The following is a 17444-nucleotide window of genomic DNA, read 5'->3' as shown; positions in this document are numbered from 1 at the left end:
TGGGTTTTAAGCTTTGGTCAGTGTTTCTTTTGTTAAAATAATCAATCCAAAGCCATGGATAGTCTTCCTATGACAGGAAAGTTCGAGTGATGTAACACTGGAACTTATATTTATAACTACTCCTCTCAAATTTTCTCGTATTGTCGACACGTGGTTGTAATCAGTTGAGAACCCTAAGTCTAATTCCGTTATCATTCCAATTGCTCTCCTTGGAAGCAATTCACTCAACAACCCTTTGCATCATGGGTGCAAGTGACTGAGGGGTAAGTCGTAACAACTTAAAGACAATGGTTGATAAAATGCCAATACACACAGTCCACGACTTACGTGTATAATTGTTCCAGGGCTCCATGTAAGTCGAAATTTACGCAAATCGAATTTCTACAATAAGTTACGATTTGTCGTAAACACATGAAAAATTACGAACTTATTTGCGATGCAAAAATTATTATATAAAATGCTTTATAAATACGGCACACAACCATACATTTACAATGCTGATGGTAAAAATATTAACTATGTAATTAATAACAGTTCAACAACAGTGCTCGGATCCATATTCCCAAAGCGTAAAACTATTTTTTTTCTTCAAACGTATGAACCGTAAATTTACTTATATCGAAAATTTCTTATGTAAACACGAATTTATGCAGCTCGGGGACTGCCTGTATGGTTCGCAAGAAAGAATACGCGGGTAGTGGTACTGGTCCATAGAAATGTGTGTGAAATTTTGGAAAGGAAAAAATCTAAGTTTAACGTCCCACGGTTATGCCGATTAGGCTAAAGGAGACGGTGATGATGAGTAATGAATGAAATGGTGGAATGAAGAAAGTGGGAGGAAACGGAAGAACCCCGAGAAAACCCACGCACACGGTGTTTGTCCACCACAAAGTTCACTTGGCGAGGGCTGGGATTGAACCCGGGACCCCAAGCACCGGAGGTGAACGCTCTACCACTGAGCCACCGCGGCCCCAAATTTTGAAAAGGACAGAGTGCGTCCGATATATATATATATATATATATATATATATATATATATATATATATATATATATATATATATATATATATATATATATATTTGTGTGTGTGTGTGTTACCAATAACGGTATAGACATTTTGTGTAGAGGAAATTTTCTGAGCAATTGTTACTAGTTGAAATGAAATAGTAAACATAATAATGGGAATGTAGAATTAAATCAAGTATAAACGTCGAGAAGAAAGTGCTCGCCTGCCCTATTTCTACGTTATGGGTAGAGAGCACATCCACGAGTGTGCACATGTCTGATATTGCAATTGGTGCTTTCATAGATCACAATTCGATACTATCAATTGGTATTAATTGTAACGAGGGAATTCTGTGAACTCTAGATTCTGATTTTGACTACTTAATATTTCTACTTCCGCCAGCCTTTGAAGAACATTAAGCAACAAAAGCTTGGAAGAAAAAATCCCTTATTCCTTTCTTCTAGATTTTTCAGTTTTCAGTTTTCTAGATATAATCTAACACATACTATACTTATCCTTTCTCGGGTTCTTTCCTTGGGATTTGGGAGACATTGAAAAAAAAAAAAAAAAAAAAAAAAAAAAAAAAGTTGTATGCAAACAGCGAAATACTCTCGAACTAATGATCCCTCTCGTACTTACGGATTGTTTTATATACATACCTTCAAGGAATTTGTCAAGCTCTTGTGTCCAATATTGGTAATTCTCTTTTTGTGTTCCTTTGTACCAGATCAATGTACTTTCAACATTAGATTCTGGTGGCATAGGACGGAATCCCAAACCTGAAATAAAGTAATTAACAAATCAGGGGGAAAAAAATCAAAAGTACAGTTTGTAGAAAAAAAAAAAAATAATAATAAAAATAAAAATAATCTTATGGTCAACCCAGTGGAGTTGTACCTCACATACCTATGCTAATATCTATGATATGATAGGAAGATTCGCTGGACGTAAGGATGTTCATTTAGTACATCAAGGAGACTACTCAGCAGTTTTGTGTCGCAACAGATTAAGATTCTGGCAATGACATACAAAGTTTGTAAAACTGCAGTCATTTCAGCAGTGAATATTGAAGGAAAGACGTGTAATTTGAAATCACAAGTACGTGTAGTTTAAAAAGGCATATCTGACAATAAGCATCTTTGGGACCATCAGCAAAAAATAGAGTTGAAACTGCTGCAAGAGGGAGTGAAACTTGCTGAAATTCGTGAGAGCTGAGTGCTTGGCTTCTTGTACTGGACCAAATGGAAAGAAATAGCTGGACGAAGTATCTTCCATGCAGATGTAGGTAGAAAACAACTGATATAAAAGGGAAACTTCGATGGCAGGATCATCCGAAACTTCCAGTGTACGAATTCCAAAAAAAGCCTGATAGTGCTGAGTCGTGATTGATAACGTTGGTACTGATGCCCAACTTCCAGAGCAAAAGATGAAGGATGGTGAGGAATTAATCTTAGATGAGTAAAATAGTAGAGAATCAGCCGATGACTGCGCTGAGTTAAAGATGGCTCGTGCACTTCAAAATACAAATTGGGAACAGAACTGGTACAGAATGCACCAGTCCACCAAACGTAAGCCAAGATGGACAGTGTTCAGTGGCATAAGGTGCTACAAAGGTTGTTCAGCCTACGTTTGGCCGATTTCGTTTCTTCCCCCTCCCGGGCAGAATGGACTCACCCGACCTGGCTCGTGGCGTCCTGCAGTGTTGTGCAGTGGCTTCCTGGGGACGGAGTTGTTTTTCCGCGCGGACGACAATAACGCACAACACAGGACCACTGTTGTGTGTGTTGTGTTAAATTTGTTTCCAAGTGTGTGGGTTTCCGCTGTGACCAAAATGCCGCCCAAACTAAGCCGGTTTTGGGAATATGTTACGGCTCTTAATGACGCCCACTTTAGCGTTTCTGTCATTAGAAAACAGTGCAAGTAGAATGGATGCAACATCAGGTTAAGTGGAATAAAAAATGTTATTAAAAAGTACAAGGAGACGAAGCTCCACCATTTGGATCACCAACGAAGTTGCCTAGGAAGCGGGAATGCACGAAGACCACCTCCACAATGCACAGGAAACATCGCAAAATGGCAATGCAAGAAAATCCGCCAACACAAAGGTGTATGGCTAATCGTCTTGACGTGTCTTTGAGGACTGTGAGCCGGACGTTACACAATCAACTCAAGCTGGAAAAAGTCATGAAAGCTCGCGGCCATCTTCTCACGGATGCCCACCAAAAGGAACGAAAGTGTAACGCGCGGAAGCTGTATGAACGGCATCTGGAAAAACAAAGGTGGATGTACGTCGTAACGCTCGATGAAGCATGGATTTACCTTTCCGACTGCAGCAAACCGAGAGCCATCATGTACCGAGAGAAAGGCGCCAAGAACTTCAGAAGGTGGGTCCGTGAAATGAAATGAAATTTTTCAGTTTTACGTCCAACGCTTATGCCGGTTAGGCTAAAGGAGACGATGATGATTAATGAATGAAATGGTGGAATGAAGTGGGAGGAAACGGGATAACCTCGAGAAAACCCACGCACAACGGTATTTGTCCACCACAAAACTCACTTGGCGGGGGCTGGGATCGAACCCGGGACCCCAAGCACAAGAGGTGAACGCTCTACCACTGAGCCACCGCGGCCCCCAAGGTGGGTCTGTGTCTGTAAAGAATCCTTCCCAAAAGGGTTCATGGTTGTTATTGGCTACTGTTACCGAGGTAAACTGAAGATTCATAGAGTGGCGAAGAACTGCAAAATAAATTCGCAGTATTTTCAGGAGCAAATCATGCGGCCGATCTACGAGCATGATATTTCAACAATGTACGGAAATGACGCCAATCTGGTGCGCATTCACATGGACAAGGCCTCATCATATACCTCACGATCGTCCCTTGCATTCAACAGGGAGATGGAGGAGGCAAGTGGTATACAGGTGATACCTTTCAATGAGGTACCTGTTAAATCTCCAGATGCAAGTCCTATGGACTATTGTGGATTTGGATTGCTGAAGCGGGCTTTGGGAAAACGGCGTGTGACAACTGTGGAAGGACTTTGGAAAGCTGTGCAAAGGGAAAATGAAATGAAATCTTTAAGTTTTACGTCCCACGGTTATGCCGGTTAGGCTAAAGGAGACGGTGATAATGAGAGATGAGTGAAATGGTGGAATGAAGAAAGTGGGAGGAAACGGGAGAACCCCGAGAAAACCCACGAGCACGGTGTTTGTCCACCACAAAGTTCACTTGGCGGGGGCTGGGAGCGAACCCGGGACCCCAAGCACCAGAGGTGAACGCTCTACCACTGAGCCACCGCGTCCCCAGCTGTGCAAAGGGAATGGGACAAGATTCCCCTCGCAGTTCTTCAGAGAAGCCTATTACAGTGGAAATTACGCTGTAGGACTATTGTTAGGAACCAAGGGAAATACATCGAGCACTTACGGACCTGGCGCCATGGAAAAATGAAATGAAATTTTTGAGTTTTACGTCCCACGGTTATGCCGGTTAGGCTAAAGGAGACGGTGATTATGAGAAATTAATGAAATGGTGGAATGAAGAAAGTAGGAGGAAACGGGAGAACCCCGAGAAAACCCACGAGCACGGTGTTTGTCCACCACAAAGTCCACACGGCGCGAGCTGGGATCGAACCAGGGACCCCAAGCACCGGAGGTGAACGTTCTACCACTGAGCCCCCGCGCCTCCGTGGCGCCATGGATTCTTCTAAATTTTTAGGTAAGTCGAAATTGGCCAAATGTAGACTGAACAACCTCTGTAAGTCTGGTGGATCCATAAACAGTACATCCATAATCCAATTTTGCGAGGATAAGGGTACGATGGTCATAGGGCATTACAATCACAACATCAAGAAATATGGAACAACATTTTCAGAAAATTGAGTGCTCGTAAACTATATTTTAGCTCTCGTAATTGACTGCCCAGGACAGTCGATCAAACTGAAGACCCAGAAATCGGATGATGCCAACATAAGACAAGCATGTATAGCCCAGATAATTAGATAATATGTGGAGTTGCGTATGCGACAGAAGTGGACAGTCTTGTCGATGGAAAAAGTAAATCCAGTGGGTGCTGACCAAGGTGATACCATATTTATAATAAGTTTTACTTGTCTAGCAACAACACGAGAGATTCCAAGAGCGGCAATAAAGTGCAAGGTAGTCCACATACAACATATGAACGAAAGCTAGGATGTATCATGGCACTTAAAACAAAGCCTTGTGGAACGCCATTTTCTTGCCAATCTCAAAGAAACTAGTGTAGAATGCAGTGTTTTTCGTGCTAGTGAAAGCAATGGTAAGTTCAGAAACATTAAAACGCAGGTTGTGGTCATTACTGGAAACTGCAGTAGAATGCTCGCCCATTCACTTGGCAGCTCGCATCGGGTCAATAATCAGTTCATCTTGTACAAGTAGTGTAAAAACGTCAACGGAAGTGGACCAGACCTGAAGACTACGAACTTAGAACCAAAAAGCACTCATTAATACTTCCATATACTTCCATATAATGAACTTTGTAACATGACACCAGACTGCTGGGAAGTTAATTTGTAACTAAGTTTTTCAGAGCTCCAAGAACCATTTTTGAAAGAGGAAGAGGCTATACCAAAGCAATATCAAGACAGGTTGATGAGAGACTGAAGTGCGTAGAAACTTTTCAATTTGCGGCAAAGTTTTATCTGTAGTGACAATTCTTATGATTAGGGGGCAGAAGTTCATTGTCATTTTTTTTTTTTTCTAGTATCGCAGACAAAATGCCCATCAAATACACATCATATTACACAGTTTTGAAACAAAAAAAAGTGCATATTTAGCCAATTTTCAGCTTTTGGGTCATTTGTCCTAAGTTCCGGTGATTTTTTTGTCAATTTTCCTAAGTTTCGGTAATTTTTCATAATTTTTGACCATCTTAATTTTTGGCAATATGTTCGAGACTTTGCACCGAGGTAAACACATACGTTTCTCATAAGAGGCCAATTCACAAGCAAAAGAAAGAGAATCTGAAATACAGATATTGGTCTTTGGTTCTATGCTGTCAATGCAATGATATACTTTAACCATGTGTAAGGTTAAATGGAGAAAGTTGGAGTTTTTATTTTCATTACATATTTCCAAAATTAATGTGTGTTAATTTTAAAATAGTTTCTTACGTTTAAATATGTTACTTTTTCGATGATCTGTATTTTGGCGGAAAGAGGCAGCGTGCTTAGGAAGTCCCGTCCCTGATATTCAATTTCCGATTTTTCATATGCAACTTCTTAATTCTAAATAATTGCAAGTTTTACTTGGAGACATTATTTCTTTATGTTTGTAGTAACGTGCAGGACATGGAAACACACCATGCTACATAGTAGGTCGAGGTGCGGAAAGTAACTTCTTTTACGCTGAATAATTTGCTATCTTAATCACTAAAATTACTTAAATTCAGGTTGTATTTGGTAATTTTAATTTAAAATCAAACTTACATGTTTGAACTAAAGAAGGTACCTTATTTTTTTCTGGTATCGCGGACACAATGCCCATCATTTGGTATGTTTGTTGTACTCTTATCAATTTAACTAATTTTCACAATTTTTAGGACATTTTATAAGTCATACATGTATCTATATTTCTTTTAGTTCATGAACTTCTGTCCCGTAGTTATGATTATTATTATACTGAAACAGAATATAAAACTAACTTATGAAAATTCTATCGTTAAAACTTAGCATGCAACCTAGATCAATGCGCAACTATATTGATCAAATGTCATAGCTATATACATTGATGCAGTTAGGCCCCAGACAGTCGCGCGTACAAGTGAAAAGAAACCTGTCCCCATTTTATATCCTGAAGTTATAAAGCCTTGAGAAGGAGTGGTATTTGAAATAATGACACTAAACCGAAGTTTCGTATGGAGAGTAAATATATACATTAAGAAATCATTACTATCATAAATCGATTAACCTGTAACCGTACCACATGCCCGATTTCTCTTCTTCCTCAAATAATGAAAATTTTTTAAGTCCTAGTTTATCTTAGCTTTCACTACTATAGAAGTTATAATGTTGTTGCAACTGTTCTTAACTTCGTAATTTTTCCAATTTAATGTGAAATGTCTTATGCTATGTTTTTTGTTAAAGGAAACCAGTAAAATTAAAAATGAAATGTGATGAAGGAAATAAATTTTAAAATTCTTACCTGGGTTGCTTCCAATAAGAGAGCTACTTAACTGCCATTTAGGAACCCTGGTATCCAATGTTTGGTAGAACACAACAAGCATAGCAGCGAAGAAGCCAGTTAGAGCCGCATAGAATATAATGTAGAACAGGACGATTTTAGCTGTAAAGAAAAAAAAAAAAATGTTAATTTCAGGAATACTTAAGATTCTGAAGATCTGTTTTTGATTTGATTGATCAATATTAGCTCAAATACATGCAGTTCAGTACGACTTCACTCATGAACAAAATTAAGCTGAAAATTGATAATCTTTAGTATTATACTTCTTTCTGGATGAACCAAGTCATTTTTTAGATTCCGCTGTCAATCTAAGTGTAATGTTACAGAAGTAACATCCAATTGCGAAAACTTGCTTATTGGAGTCAAATATTTCGATAATTATACCCTATTAAAAAGATCGAAATACGTCTTAGCTTTATAGTCCTGCATAAGCTCCACCGAGCTCAAGCCGACCAGCTAGGGATTTTTGGAGATGGGTGGAAGGTTGCGGAAGCCTAAGTTTGTCTTTTCGAAAGAAGTCTTCTCTGGCCCCCTTCCTCACATCAGTACGGCCCCTGAGCCAGTAAAACTTAGTACTTAGCAAAGCTCCCCTCCTAGTCCGTAACGGCCCCTTGCGCTTATCACATGTGAGGGAATTTTCTGAATTGAAAATTGTTAAAACCAGACTATGATCTACGATAAGTCAAAACAATTTGTCTCCTTTACTTTTTATGTTTACAGAGAAAGATTTATTCCAGAATGTAGAGAAGAAAAAATAATTGATTTGATTGCCTCATCAAGTGAAGAACTGCGTGAAAAACTGTCAAAGTAAATGAAGAACTTCACGATTACGTTTGACTGTCTCAGTATTATTGTAACTTTTTTTGCGATCTGTTTTGTACATCATGTTTATTCAATACAGAAAATATGATTTTGTCACTTATGTTTTGCAAGTGACGTAGCTATTAAGCTAATATATATGGGGACATTTAAGGACCCGCGCCAAGGGCCCTCAACTTGGCCAGTCCGACACTGTTTCTAAGTGAAGTCTTGACCCGACCATGGTAGGTCCCACAATATTGTAGCTATGGATCTTTTAAAGTTCATTCTTTTTTCATGTTTTCGGTAACCTATAACTCCGAAAGGAAGCATTTGTGCACCCATGTTGGTCTATACTTTTTGTCTTATCTTGGTGTCAGGAATCCCCTTCCAAATATTGTCGGTGTTGTTTTAGGATTTAATTTCTGGGCGTTCGGCATCTAAGACCATTTAGCCCGTCATGTTTTCAGGGATGACGTCCCTCGGCGAGTACACAATCCGGAAAAATAGAAGAAAGGAAGCGGCCTGGGATCTATACGTTAGGTACCACCCTGGCATTTGCCTGGTGTGGAGGAAAAACCAGAAAAACCTCATTCAGGATGGCTGTCCTGAAAAAGCGTTTTACACTTTTTCGACAGTGCCTCCACCGGGAATCGAACCCGGGACCACTCGCACCGTGTTTTGAAACACCCTGTACAAGAAAATGTTATCTTGCTACTATTAGTAAGATTCCTACACCAGTGAGGATTAAAAAAAAGCTAACTGTTCAATCTTTCAAATAATAGGCCTACAGCGTACTGGAATACGTATGCACTTTTAGAGTTTAAAAACCATTAACAGATGTTTGTGTGCAAGAAAATAATTATGAAGTTGAAGTCATCTTCACACGAAATCAAATTTTAGTCCTTTAGGAATAAATTTGTCTGGTCACTCATTTATCTATATTTTGAATAAATAAAGTAAATTTCACTATTGTTTGTTCGGAACTTTTTTTTTTCTTTTTTAAAACAAAAGGGCTAGATTAAACAGCTATAGTTTAACATATTAACCTATTTCGGGATAAAACTACGTAGTTTCCTCACATAAAAGATTAGAAATGAAATTACATTTATCAAGGAGGGAGCTCAATACTGACGCCACAAGTTGTGGAAGCGAAGAATAGATTCAATCAGTGAACAAACCGAACTTGAAATACACTATTTGTTTGCTATAATCATGAAATAGGGTAACTTATGATAACCGAAAACAATACATTAGCATAATGTTTCGAACATAAGAAGTGCAATATTTATTTTAGGATGCACTAAACTTTGCTAATTTCTTCACAATATTCTTTTCTTTGTCGTTTTGATACTGTCTCCATTTTCAATTACGAAGCTATCCAACGCAATAATCGATAGCACGGTACTGCTTTCGTGACGTCACCACCGAGTTATTGATCTTGCCTATCTCGCTCTCTATTCTAACGAAATGACCTAGATCTGGCGCCAGCCCATCAGATGTAGGCCACACGCGTTCTCTCTTTCTATCTCGGGAGACAGGTGGGTTTGCGTAAGTATACAATACCTAATGAAAGTTATCTTGCGAATGAATTGCAAGCCGAGGACGTTACCAGAGATGGAACTGAGCTACAAAACTACGGCTAATTTGCATTTAAATCACACAAAGACGGTATTATTTATTTCTTTCAAATGCTCAACAAACAACTACACGCTGTCACTAGACCAGTGTATGAGATATTGAACAATTGTTTATTTTTGACCGACGATATAAACGTACGAAAGAGTTTCTAGACAAGGACAACTTATTTTTGGCTATCGGATAGTTTAGCCGAATAACTAGACAATAAGTATTCATGCCTTTGATACAGATGTAGCCCTGCACTATTTCGGTATTACCTTAATCTAGAAGATTCTACAAAGAATATCATGGATTGAAAAGTCAATCATTTTGTCCTCCAGTGGCTTACACAGATAAAAGGGGAAGTTTAAGCTCTTAAGTGTAGTTTCACGATTTGTTCACATCTTAAAATGGTAAACATTTCTTCTTAGTATCTAGTTGAAGGGATGGTTAAAACCTGAAAATCACCTTCGCGTATGCGACTTTTATCTCAGTAGGAAATAATTACAGTTCTTAGTATTTCTCCAACATCTACATTACGTAATCTAATTCCTAATCATCAAATCTTTAACGTATTATTTCGTTAATTACTCGAACCATACGACTACATATGATCGACTGTTAAATATTACTCTGTATATAAGTAGTGAATATTTCATTCGGACAGGTCAATACCAAGAAAACAAAAAAGCGAATTTTGTACTAATTTCGTTCACTCGTCCTTCAGTTTAAAAAGCTCGAGAATCTTGAATGATTAGATTAAGTCTCAATGTATGGAGTTTTTGATCTATATGTAAATCAATGAAATGCGATGGGTAAGCAACTACATTGTACTTAGTTTACAATTTATTTATCTTCATGGATTCTTCAAGAATGCTCCATACTCCAACTTTTCCCCAAAATTCAAATTTAAAAAAATAAGAAACAATAGTTTTCAATACCAATGCATAAACTTATTTCCCGGCGAATCCACGAGGGGAACAGCGGAGGCGACTACCCTCCAAAGGCCATTCCTTCTAAGCTTAGTTTTGCGATACACGGAGATATCCTTCTCCCAAATAATTAGTTTCAATTGTAAAAAATTATACCCTGGTAAACAGAAATTTTAAAAAAATCAAGGACCGTTCCCTTACTTTTCTTTGCCTTTCAAACTCAATGAGCCACTATTTGGTATCACGTTACAGTTATAGACTGCCATACATAGAACTACGAACAAAATATAATCATTTCTGATGTTACATTATTCACTAAAAAATTATTCTTTTAACATGAGCAGTTTTTAATACAGGGTCCAAAAACGAGTCGACTTACTGAATCAACGAACAAGATTAGTAATAACAGCTATCTCACATATTTGATTACACATCTAATAAGTGGTGAACGCTGCAAAATATAACCAAAGTAACAACGTAGATGGGGAATACGGATGAAAAAAATGTTTGAAAGCCATCACAATGTTTGCCATCTTAAATTTTCCGCAACTGTCTCAAATGGAAACCATAGTATGTTATTCTAATAGCACATTTTGGTAGAAGCCGAATGGCACGGACGGTTTCTTTATTGTTGCAGGTCACTAGCAGAAAATGGCCTTTACACATGCAGAGCGTATTGAGATCGTACTGACGACTTGAGAACGAAGTACCAGGTGACTGCAGACGATTTAACGGCAGTCATCCGGAAAGGACAACCATTAGGAATGGTACTGTACTCAAAGTGCTGAAGAAATTCCAAGAATTCGGATTTGTGGCAGATCGACCCACAAAGACGGGCGAACCATGCACGGTGACAGACAGGCAGTAACTGGCATTCAGTAGAACTCCGAAGAGAAGCACATGTAGACAGTATGTCAGTGAATAAGTGGCACCCGTATCAGCTTCAATTGCCCAACCAGCAATTTCCTAACGTGTGTTATTGATCGGTGAGGTGCTGTGGAATGGCCTCTCCTTCCCCTGACCTATGCAACTGGACTACTACGTATAGGGCTATGTGAAGCAGTTGTGTATGCAATGAAAATTAGGTATGTTCAGTATCTCAAGGAACGAATTGTGGACGCATTTCCCAAAATTACAGCCGTCCCTTTGCGAGAAGTTCTACGTAACTAGGAACTCAGAATGCATCTGACAATCGACCGGAATGGGGAACACATTAACATGTCCTGTAACAGTGCGTAGTTCTTATCGTATGATTAATCTCTTGTTGGGGACACAATAAAGGAAGTTATAACTTCGTTATGGTTAGCGCTAGAGCAAAAATAACAGTCATTCAATTTCTATGAAAATTTGCTGTTAAAATGACTACTGCATGCTGGTTCCCACTTAATACAAGTAAAATTCAATATGTGGGAGTCATTGTGACATGTCCTCAAACATTTCCTCACCATACCACCTATTCCCTATATACGAGTACATTACCTTGGTTATGTTTTGCAGCGTTTACCCCTTAAGGGTATTTCCACACTTTTGGACAAACCTGTATATTGCCAACTTTATTCCGTTTATATGTAAAACTTATTCTGTATCTCAAGTGTGTTCATTCTCCAGGAGGCAATCTGTTCTCACCCAAACGATCCTTCTTGGGTCACTAGAGTAGCCACCGTGGATACGGTGGGTTTTTAACTTAAAACCATTCATCTTGATTCAGAACTGCTAGAGGAAGGAAGGTTCATTAAAAGCTCTATTTGGAAGTTAAACAGCATAGAATGACGCCAATCTTGAGATGGTCACAGGTTTTAACGAATAAAATCACAGTCTACAGAGCAGAATACACAGTAGTTACACCCACTTAAAAAAAAATCTTAAAAACCTAGGAAGAAGGAAGCGGTTTCCAAAGTTTCTATTTCAATTGGTTGATTGGAGTCTATGTAAAATGGAAGCTATGCTTTAAAATAGGTTCTGAACTTCGGCCACGTGGAGTTAGCAGCTTGGTATAAAGGGGTATGTTTCCATATCACAAATATTGACACGAAAAAACTTACTACAGTAAATATTTTATGAATAAATTACTCTTTACTATCATGGTACGCTCACAGTTACTAAAGGCATTTCGTTCGATTCTGCAACAAACTCAGATTAGTCCCTTCGAAAGGCTACTTTAATTGATAAGCATTCTTTTAATACAAGAAAATTGCATGGTCTCCATGCTTTCAAGTTTGCGTATTTTATTTTTTATAGCTCCCGGCGTAAGCATACAGAAGCTTATAGTTTCACTCCAGGTCTGTGTGGTACTTTATTTTTCGGTTACTACTGGTCAAATTTCAATCAAATTTGGTGGGCAAGTAGCTCATGCTCTAATGAAAAAAAAAGATACTTGGTGGTCCGGTTCGGCTAGGGGCAGGCTCGACTCGCCTTGTATGTGGTACTTTATTCTCTACTGACCGGATCTGAACGAAATTTGATGCGCAAGTAGCCCATCGACTTGGAACTACAGATCGCTATATTTGGTGACCAGGCTTGGCCAAGAACAATTCGGCTCAACAACAGATGCTATGTTGCACAGCTTTGCATGCCGTGAGCTGAGTTCGGTTTACCTGGTCTTTTGTTTCTTCCTTGGTTCGAAGTATTTTTTTTTCTTCCCTGAAAATTTGAAGTTATGCAATTGAAGGAACCCAAGTGACAAGGTATGTAACTTTCAGGAACTGATAAGGCTGAGGTTAAGCAACCAAACAGTACAAGGAAGAAGTTGAGTTGCCTTAATGTAACTATTCTATCAGGCCTTGTTTCCGTATTAAACAGAACACACTGAGCAAGGCTACGTGAAAAATATATATATCAACACACACGTGTAATAGTTTCAACACTAATTGTGTCTTCACCGACTTCCATCCTGGCTATTTGGGACTTGGTCACCTCATACCTTCCAGAGATGAACTTTAATTAGACCCCGCCCCTTAATTTTTTAAATTTATATTTTCATCACATAGCCTTGCTCATTGTGTTAATACCTTGCAGACGAAAAATGAAATGTTACTTTGTAAAGTAATCAAGTTGGTCGGCTTCAGATACAACTATTGAGTTAACATTGTAAAGTCTCAATAGTAGAATTACTGTAATTATGATACAATAAAATTGGTAGTTTAGTAAAAAAAAAAAAAAAAAAAAAAAAAAAAAAAAAAAAAAAACCTAAAATCCTAGTTTGTACTGAAAAAAAAGTTCCAAGAAAACGATGCTTTTCTCATCTCTACAAGTACATGGAAATAACTATGGTTCAAGCCGAAAGGTTATTCGTCGTACGAATGAAACTTATCTTTTCATGAACAACTAGCTGAACCTGCGCTCTCTACACAGCGCATCATTCGCATATGAGCATAAATTTCCTTCTCATTCCTCACAACATATGTACATGTAACTTTACACACAAGTGAAAGACTTCTTGATTTTAAAAAAATCAGCAAGGGGTATCATAAAGGGGAGATTTTTTTCGATTATTTTTTCTCGCACCGTTTGCAAGATTTGAGCCTACTTCCGGTTGGAGTTTCTAATTCATGTATGACCAGTGTTTTCTTTCTTTCTCGCATGCAGTATGTAATAAGCAAATACATTACATATACAATTAATTATAATGTCAGTTATATATGGTGTTCATTGGGCAAAACTCAAAAAATAAAGATTTATCTTAAGACTCGAGAAATGGTTATCCTTCCTTTTTCATTATTATTTGACCATGGAACAAACGCCTGAGACATATACAACCACAATATACAACATTGTGGTGTTGGAATGTATAACGCATAGGATATGCTGCTTTAGTTTTTTTTTTATTTCAACGCTTCCAGCGTACCCTAAAAAAAATGTAATAAAGAAATAAGGCCATTTTTTAAAAGTTCAATTAGAACTGGCCAATCTACGCAAAATTTCCAATCGATCAGTGAAAACGTCATCTTTTTAGAGCCTGTAGTTTCCGAGATCTCATTGTCGAAAGGATTGACCAAAAACATAGTTTACAAGAACTCGGAAGATGGAAGCACAATTCACGTGCATTGGTTTTAGAGAAGGCTTATTAAAATACAAAGGCTTTGAACAATAATTTTATATCAAACTTTATGAAAAAGATATAGTTAACTAATTTAGACTATTTAAAGTACAAATACTTAAAAATGTTTGTTAAACGTGAAATCACACACAACCGTAAATGAAAATTTGAAAGCCAAAGTTATAGGTTGGAGCTCAGGAGCTTTTAATTGCTATTGTAGCATTTTAATAGATAGATAAAGAGTGCTTACTGAACGTGAGCCTTTACTCGGATTTGAGTTTAGTATTCCATTTAGAAGTGAGATAATGAGACGAATTCTAATACACGAGCTCCCGCCAGACGCTTACGCTAACCATGCTCGCAACCTGGTAGATGTCTCAGGTATCCCGACGTAAGTGGTTTGGATACTTTGGTCTACTCTGTATGAGTATGGTGCTGAAAAGCCAGTAAGTGTGCAAGTCACTGCATGAAATGTGCCGTTTCACTGTTACAGAGCAACTAAAGACGAATGACAGTAAACGCAAGGAATGATGGAAGTTAGTGGAATGAAAGAGTGGGAGAATCTCGAGCAATTTGTGGGCTATTTCATCACCAGACTCACTTGGTCTGCAATCGAACTAAGGATTCCTCGCACCAAACATAAGCGCTCAACTCTTGTCATTCTATTTCTGGATTGTTATTAGTTCCTTGTTACCCCATTTCTTTTGTTTTATCCAATTCCCTACGATCTACTTTCACAAAGCTTCTCAAACTCCTGATCGAAGCTTTAGATGTACCAGTATATGCACAAGGTGGGTATGTAAACTTTTAAACATGACTATAGTCAGTGGTACTATTCAGCCGGTTCGCTAGAACCGGTTGTTAAAATATTTTGAGTTCGCACAACCGTTTGTTATACCCAGACAAACATACACAGGCATGACCTACCAAGAGTGAAAGGAAGAAGCCAAACAAATTAGTGAAAATACCTCTATTTTTCCCACTCACTTGTATTATTGTGAAAACAAATAACTTAATTGTTTCAATTCAATGGGCAGACAGAAATTTGAATTTCAGGAATTTGTCCGGGATACTGGGATCTGTGAGTGTAATGAATGCTATACGTATCTGAGGGGTGAATTCATACGGACGCGGCAAAGGGGGAGAGGGGGGTTGGCCTTGCGTTACTAAGTATGAGACAAGAGAGGGGAGGTTAACGTATGTTTCGTAACTTCTTTTCAGTAATCTTTAGTTTTATTCTCAGGTTTATACGCAATCTTTTAAACAAATAATTTTATTAAGTTCTTTTCATTTTATATATATATATATATATATATATATATATATATATATATATATATATATATATATATATATATATATATATATATATATATATATATATATATATATTTGGAAAATTGAGAACATAGTCTGTATAAATTGAACAATGAATTTACGGTACACGCTTTTCTGGAGTTAGTTGTTAGCGATCGTAACTACCACTTGAAAATGCCCTCGTATTGCTATTTCTGAGAATAAATTTAAAACGTTGAATCGTTACCCACTCTATTCTTCCGATGGGTTTCACATGTGAAACAGAAGAAATTCAAATTCAATGTGAAATATTTCCCTCGACAGAACCATCCAAGCAAAATAAGATTAACGGGACAGGACGTTTGGGCGCCGCCATTTGGGCGCGGACGTTTTGGCGCTGCCGTTTGGGCGCCGGACGTTTGGGCGCAAAGCCGTTTAGGCGCCAGACGTTTGGGCGCAAAGCCGTTTAGGCGCCAGACGTTTGGGCGCAAAGCCGTTTAGGCGCCAGACGTTTGGGCGCAAAGCCGTTTAGGCGCCAGACGTTTGGGCGCAAAGCCGTTTAGGCGCCAGACGTTTGGGCGCGAGGTACATAGTAAAAATCACAATTTACGACATATAAAGTAAGCTAGGCACTGAAAACTAAGCGCCAATCAAGATATATATACACTTCCTACACTTCTATCTTTATCTCACCTCATTTATCTGTATATGTTCTATCTCTATCTTATTTATTCATCTAAATTAAATAGTTTAATGCGTTTGTGGCATTTGTTGCCTAACCTCGTCATGGATTGATTTTTCGCTTGTTCACGATTCTTGTACTTCTGATCTAATTTTTGTATTATATAAGAAAGCTAGGAAATAAAGGAATCAGACGAACTGTTAATTTTCTTAATGTTAATTAAAACGTATTGATTTAATTTTTGTATTTTTTTTAAAGAAAGTTAATAATTACATATTTATGAATATTAAAATTTGTTTTCTTTCGTATTACGTTTGCCAAACTCTTCTCTTCCTTAAGTCCAATAAAGAACTACCAATAAAAGATTGCAGCGTAGTCGCTAACACTCTCGCCTTCGGTGCGATCGGTCCCGGGTTCGATTCCCGGTGGGGGCACTCGGTCGAAAAAGTGTAACACGCTCTTTCAGGCCAGCCACCCTGAATGAGGTTTTCCTGGGTTTTCTTCATTCACATCAGGCAAATGCCGGGGTGGTACCTAATTTATAGGTCCAGGCCGCTTCCTTCCTTCCCCGATCCTTTCTTTCTTTCCTTTCCCCGGATAGTGTGCTCCCTCAAACGTGACGGGCTAAATGGCCTTAGATGCCGAGAGCCCAGAAATCTAAAAATCCTATATCCTAATCGAGTTGAGGGAAAGATATTTTGCATACATGGTGTGTAAGACATATTTTGCATACAGGATGTCTAACACATTGAGTTTAGGAACTGTAGTATGCCGTATTTCTGGTATCACTTTTTTTTTATTAACATTCCAATATAAAAATCAAAACTTAACACACATTTTTTTCGTCCCATTGTAAGCA

The 17444-nt window shown here is 38.2% G+C and overlaps 1 protein-coding gene across 1 annotated transcript in view; it reads right to left on the bottom strand.

The window, feature by feature from the left end:
* Positions 1-17444, bottom strand: part of LOC145693199 (sodium/potassium-transporting ATPase subunit beta-2-like) — a 108254-nt gene that overhangs the window by 32475 nt on the left and 58335 nt on the right. Inside the window, exons 2-3 of the mRNA XM_081768981.1 lie at positions 7183-7323; positions 1668-1787 (exon numbers count right to left, since the gene is read on the bottom strand). Coding sequence (XP_081625107.1) covers positions 1668-1787; positions 7183-7323 — 261 coding nt within the window. The remainder of the gene's footprint in view (positions 1-1667; positions 1788-7182; positions 7324-17444) is intronic.

This window comes from Thermobia domestica, chromosome 8 (genome assembly GCF_964235325.1).
Source record: "Thermobia domestica chromosome 8, izTheDome1.hap1.1, whole genome shotgun sequence".
NCBI lineage: Eukaryota > Metazoa > Arthropoda > Insecta > Zygentoma > Lepismatidae > Thermobia > Thermobia domestica.
Note: the sequence above shows the minus strand (reverse complement) of the source record. Positions and strands in the feature narration are given on the sequence as shown.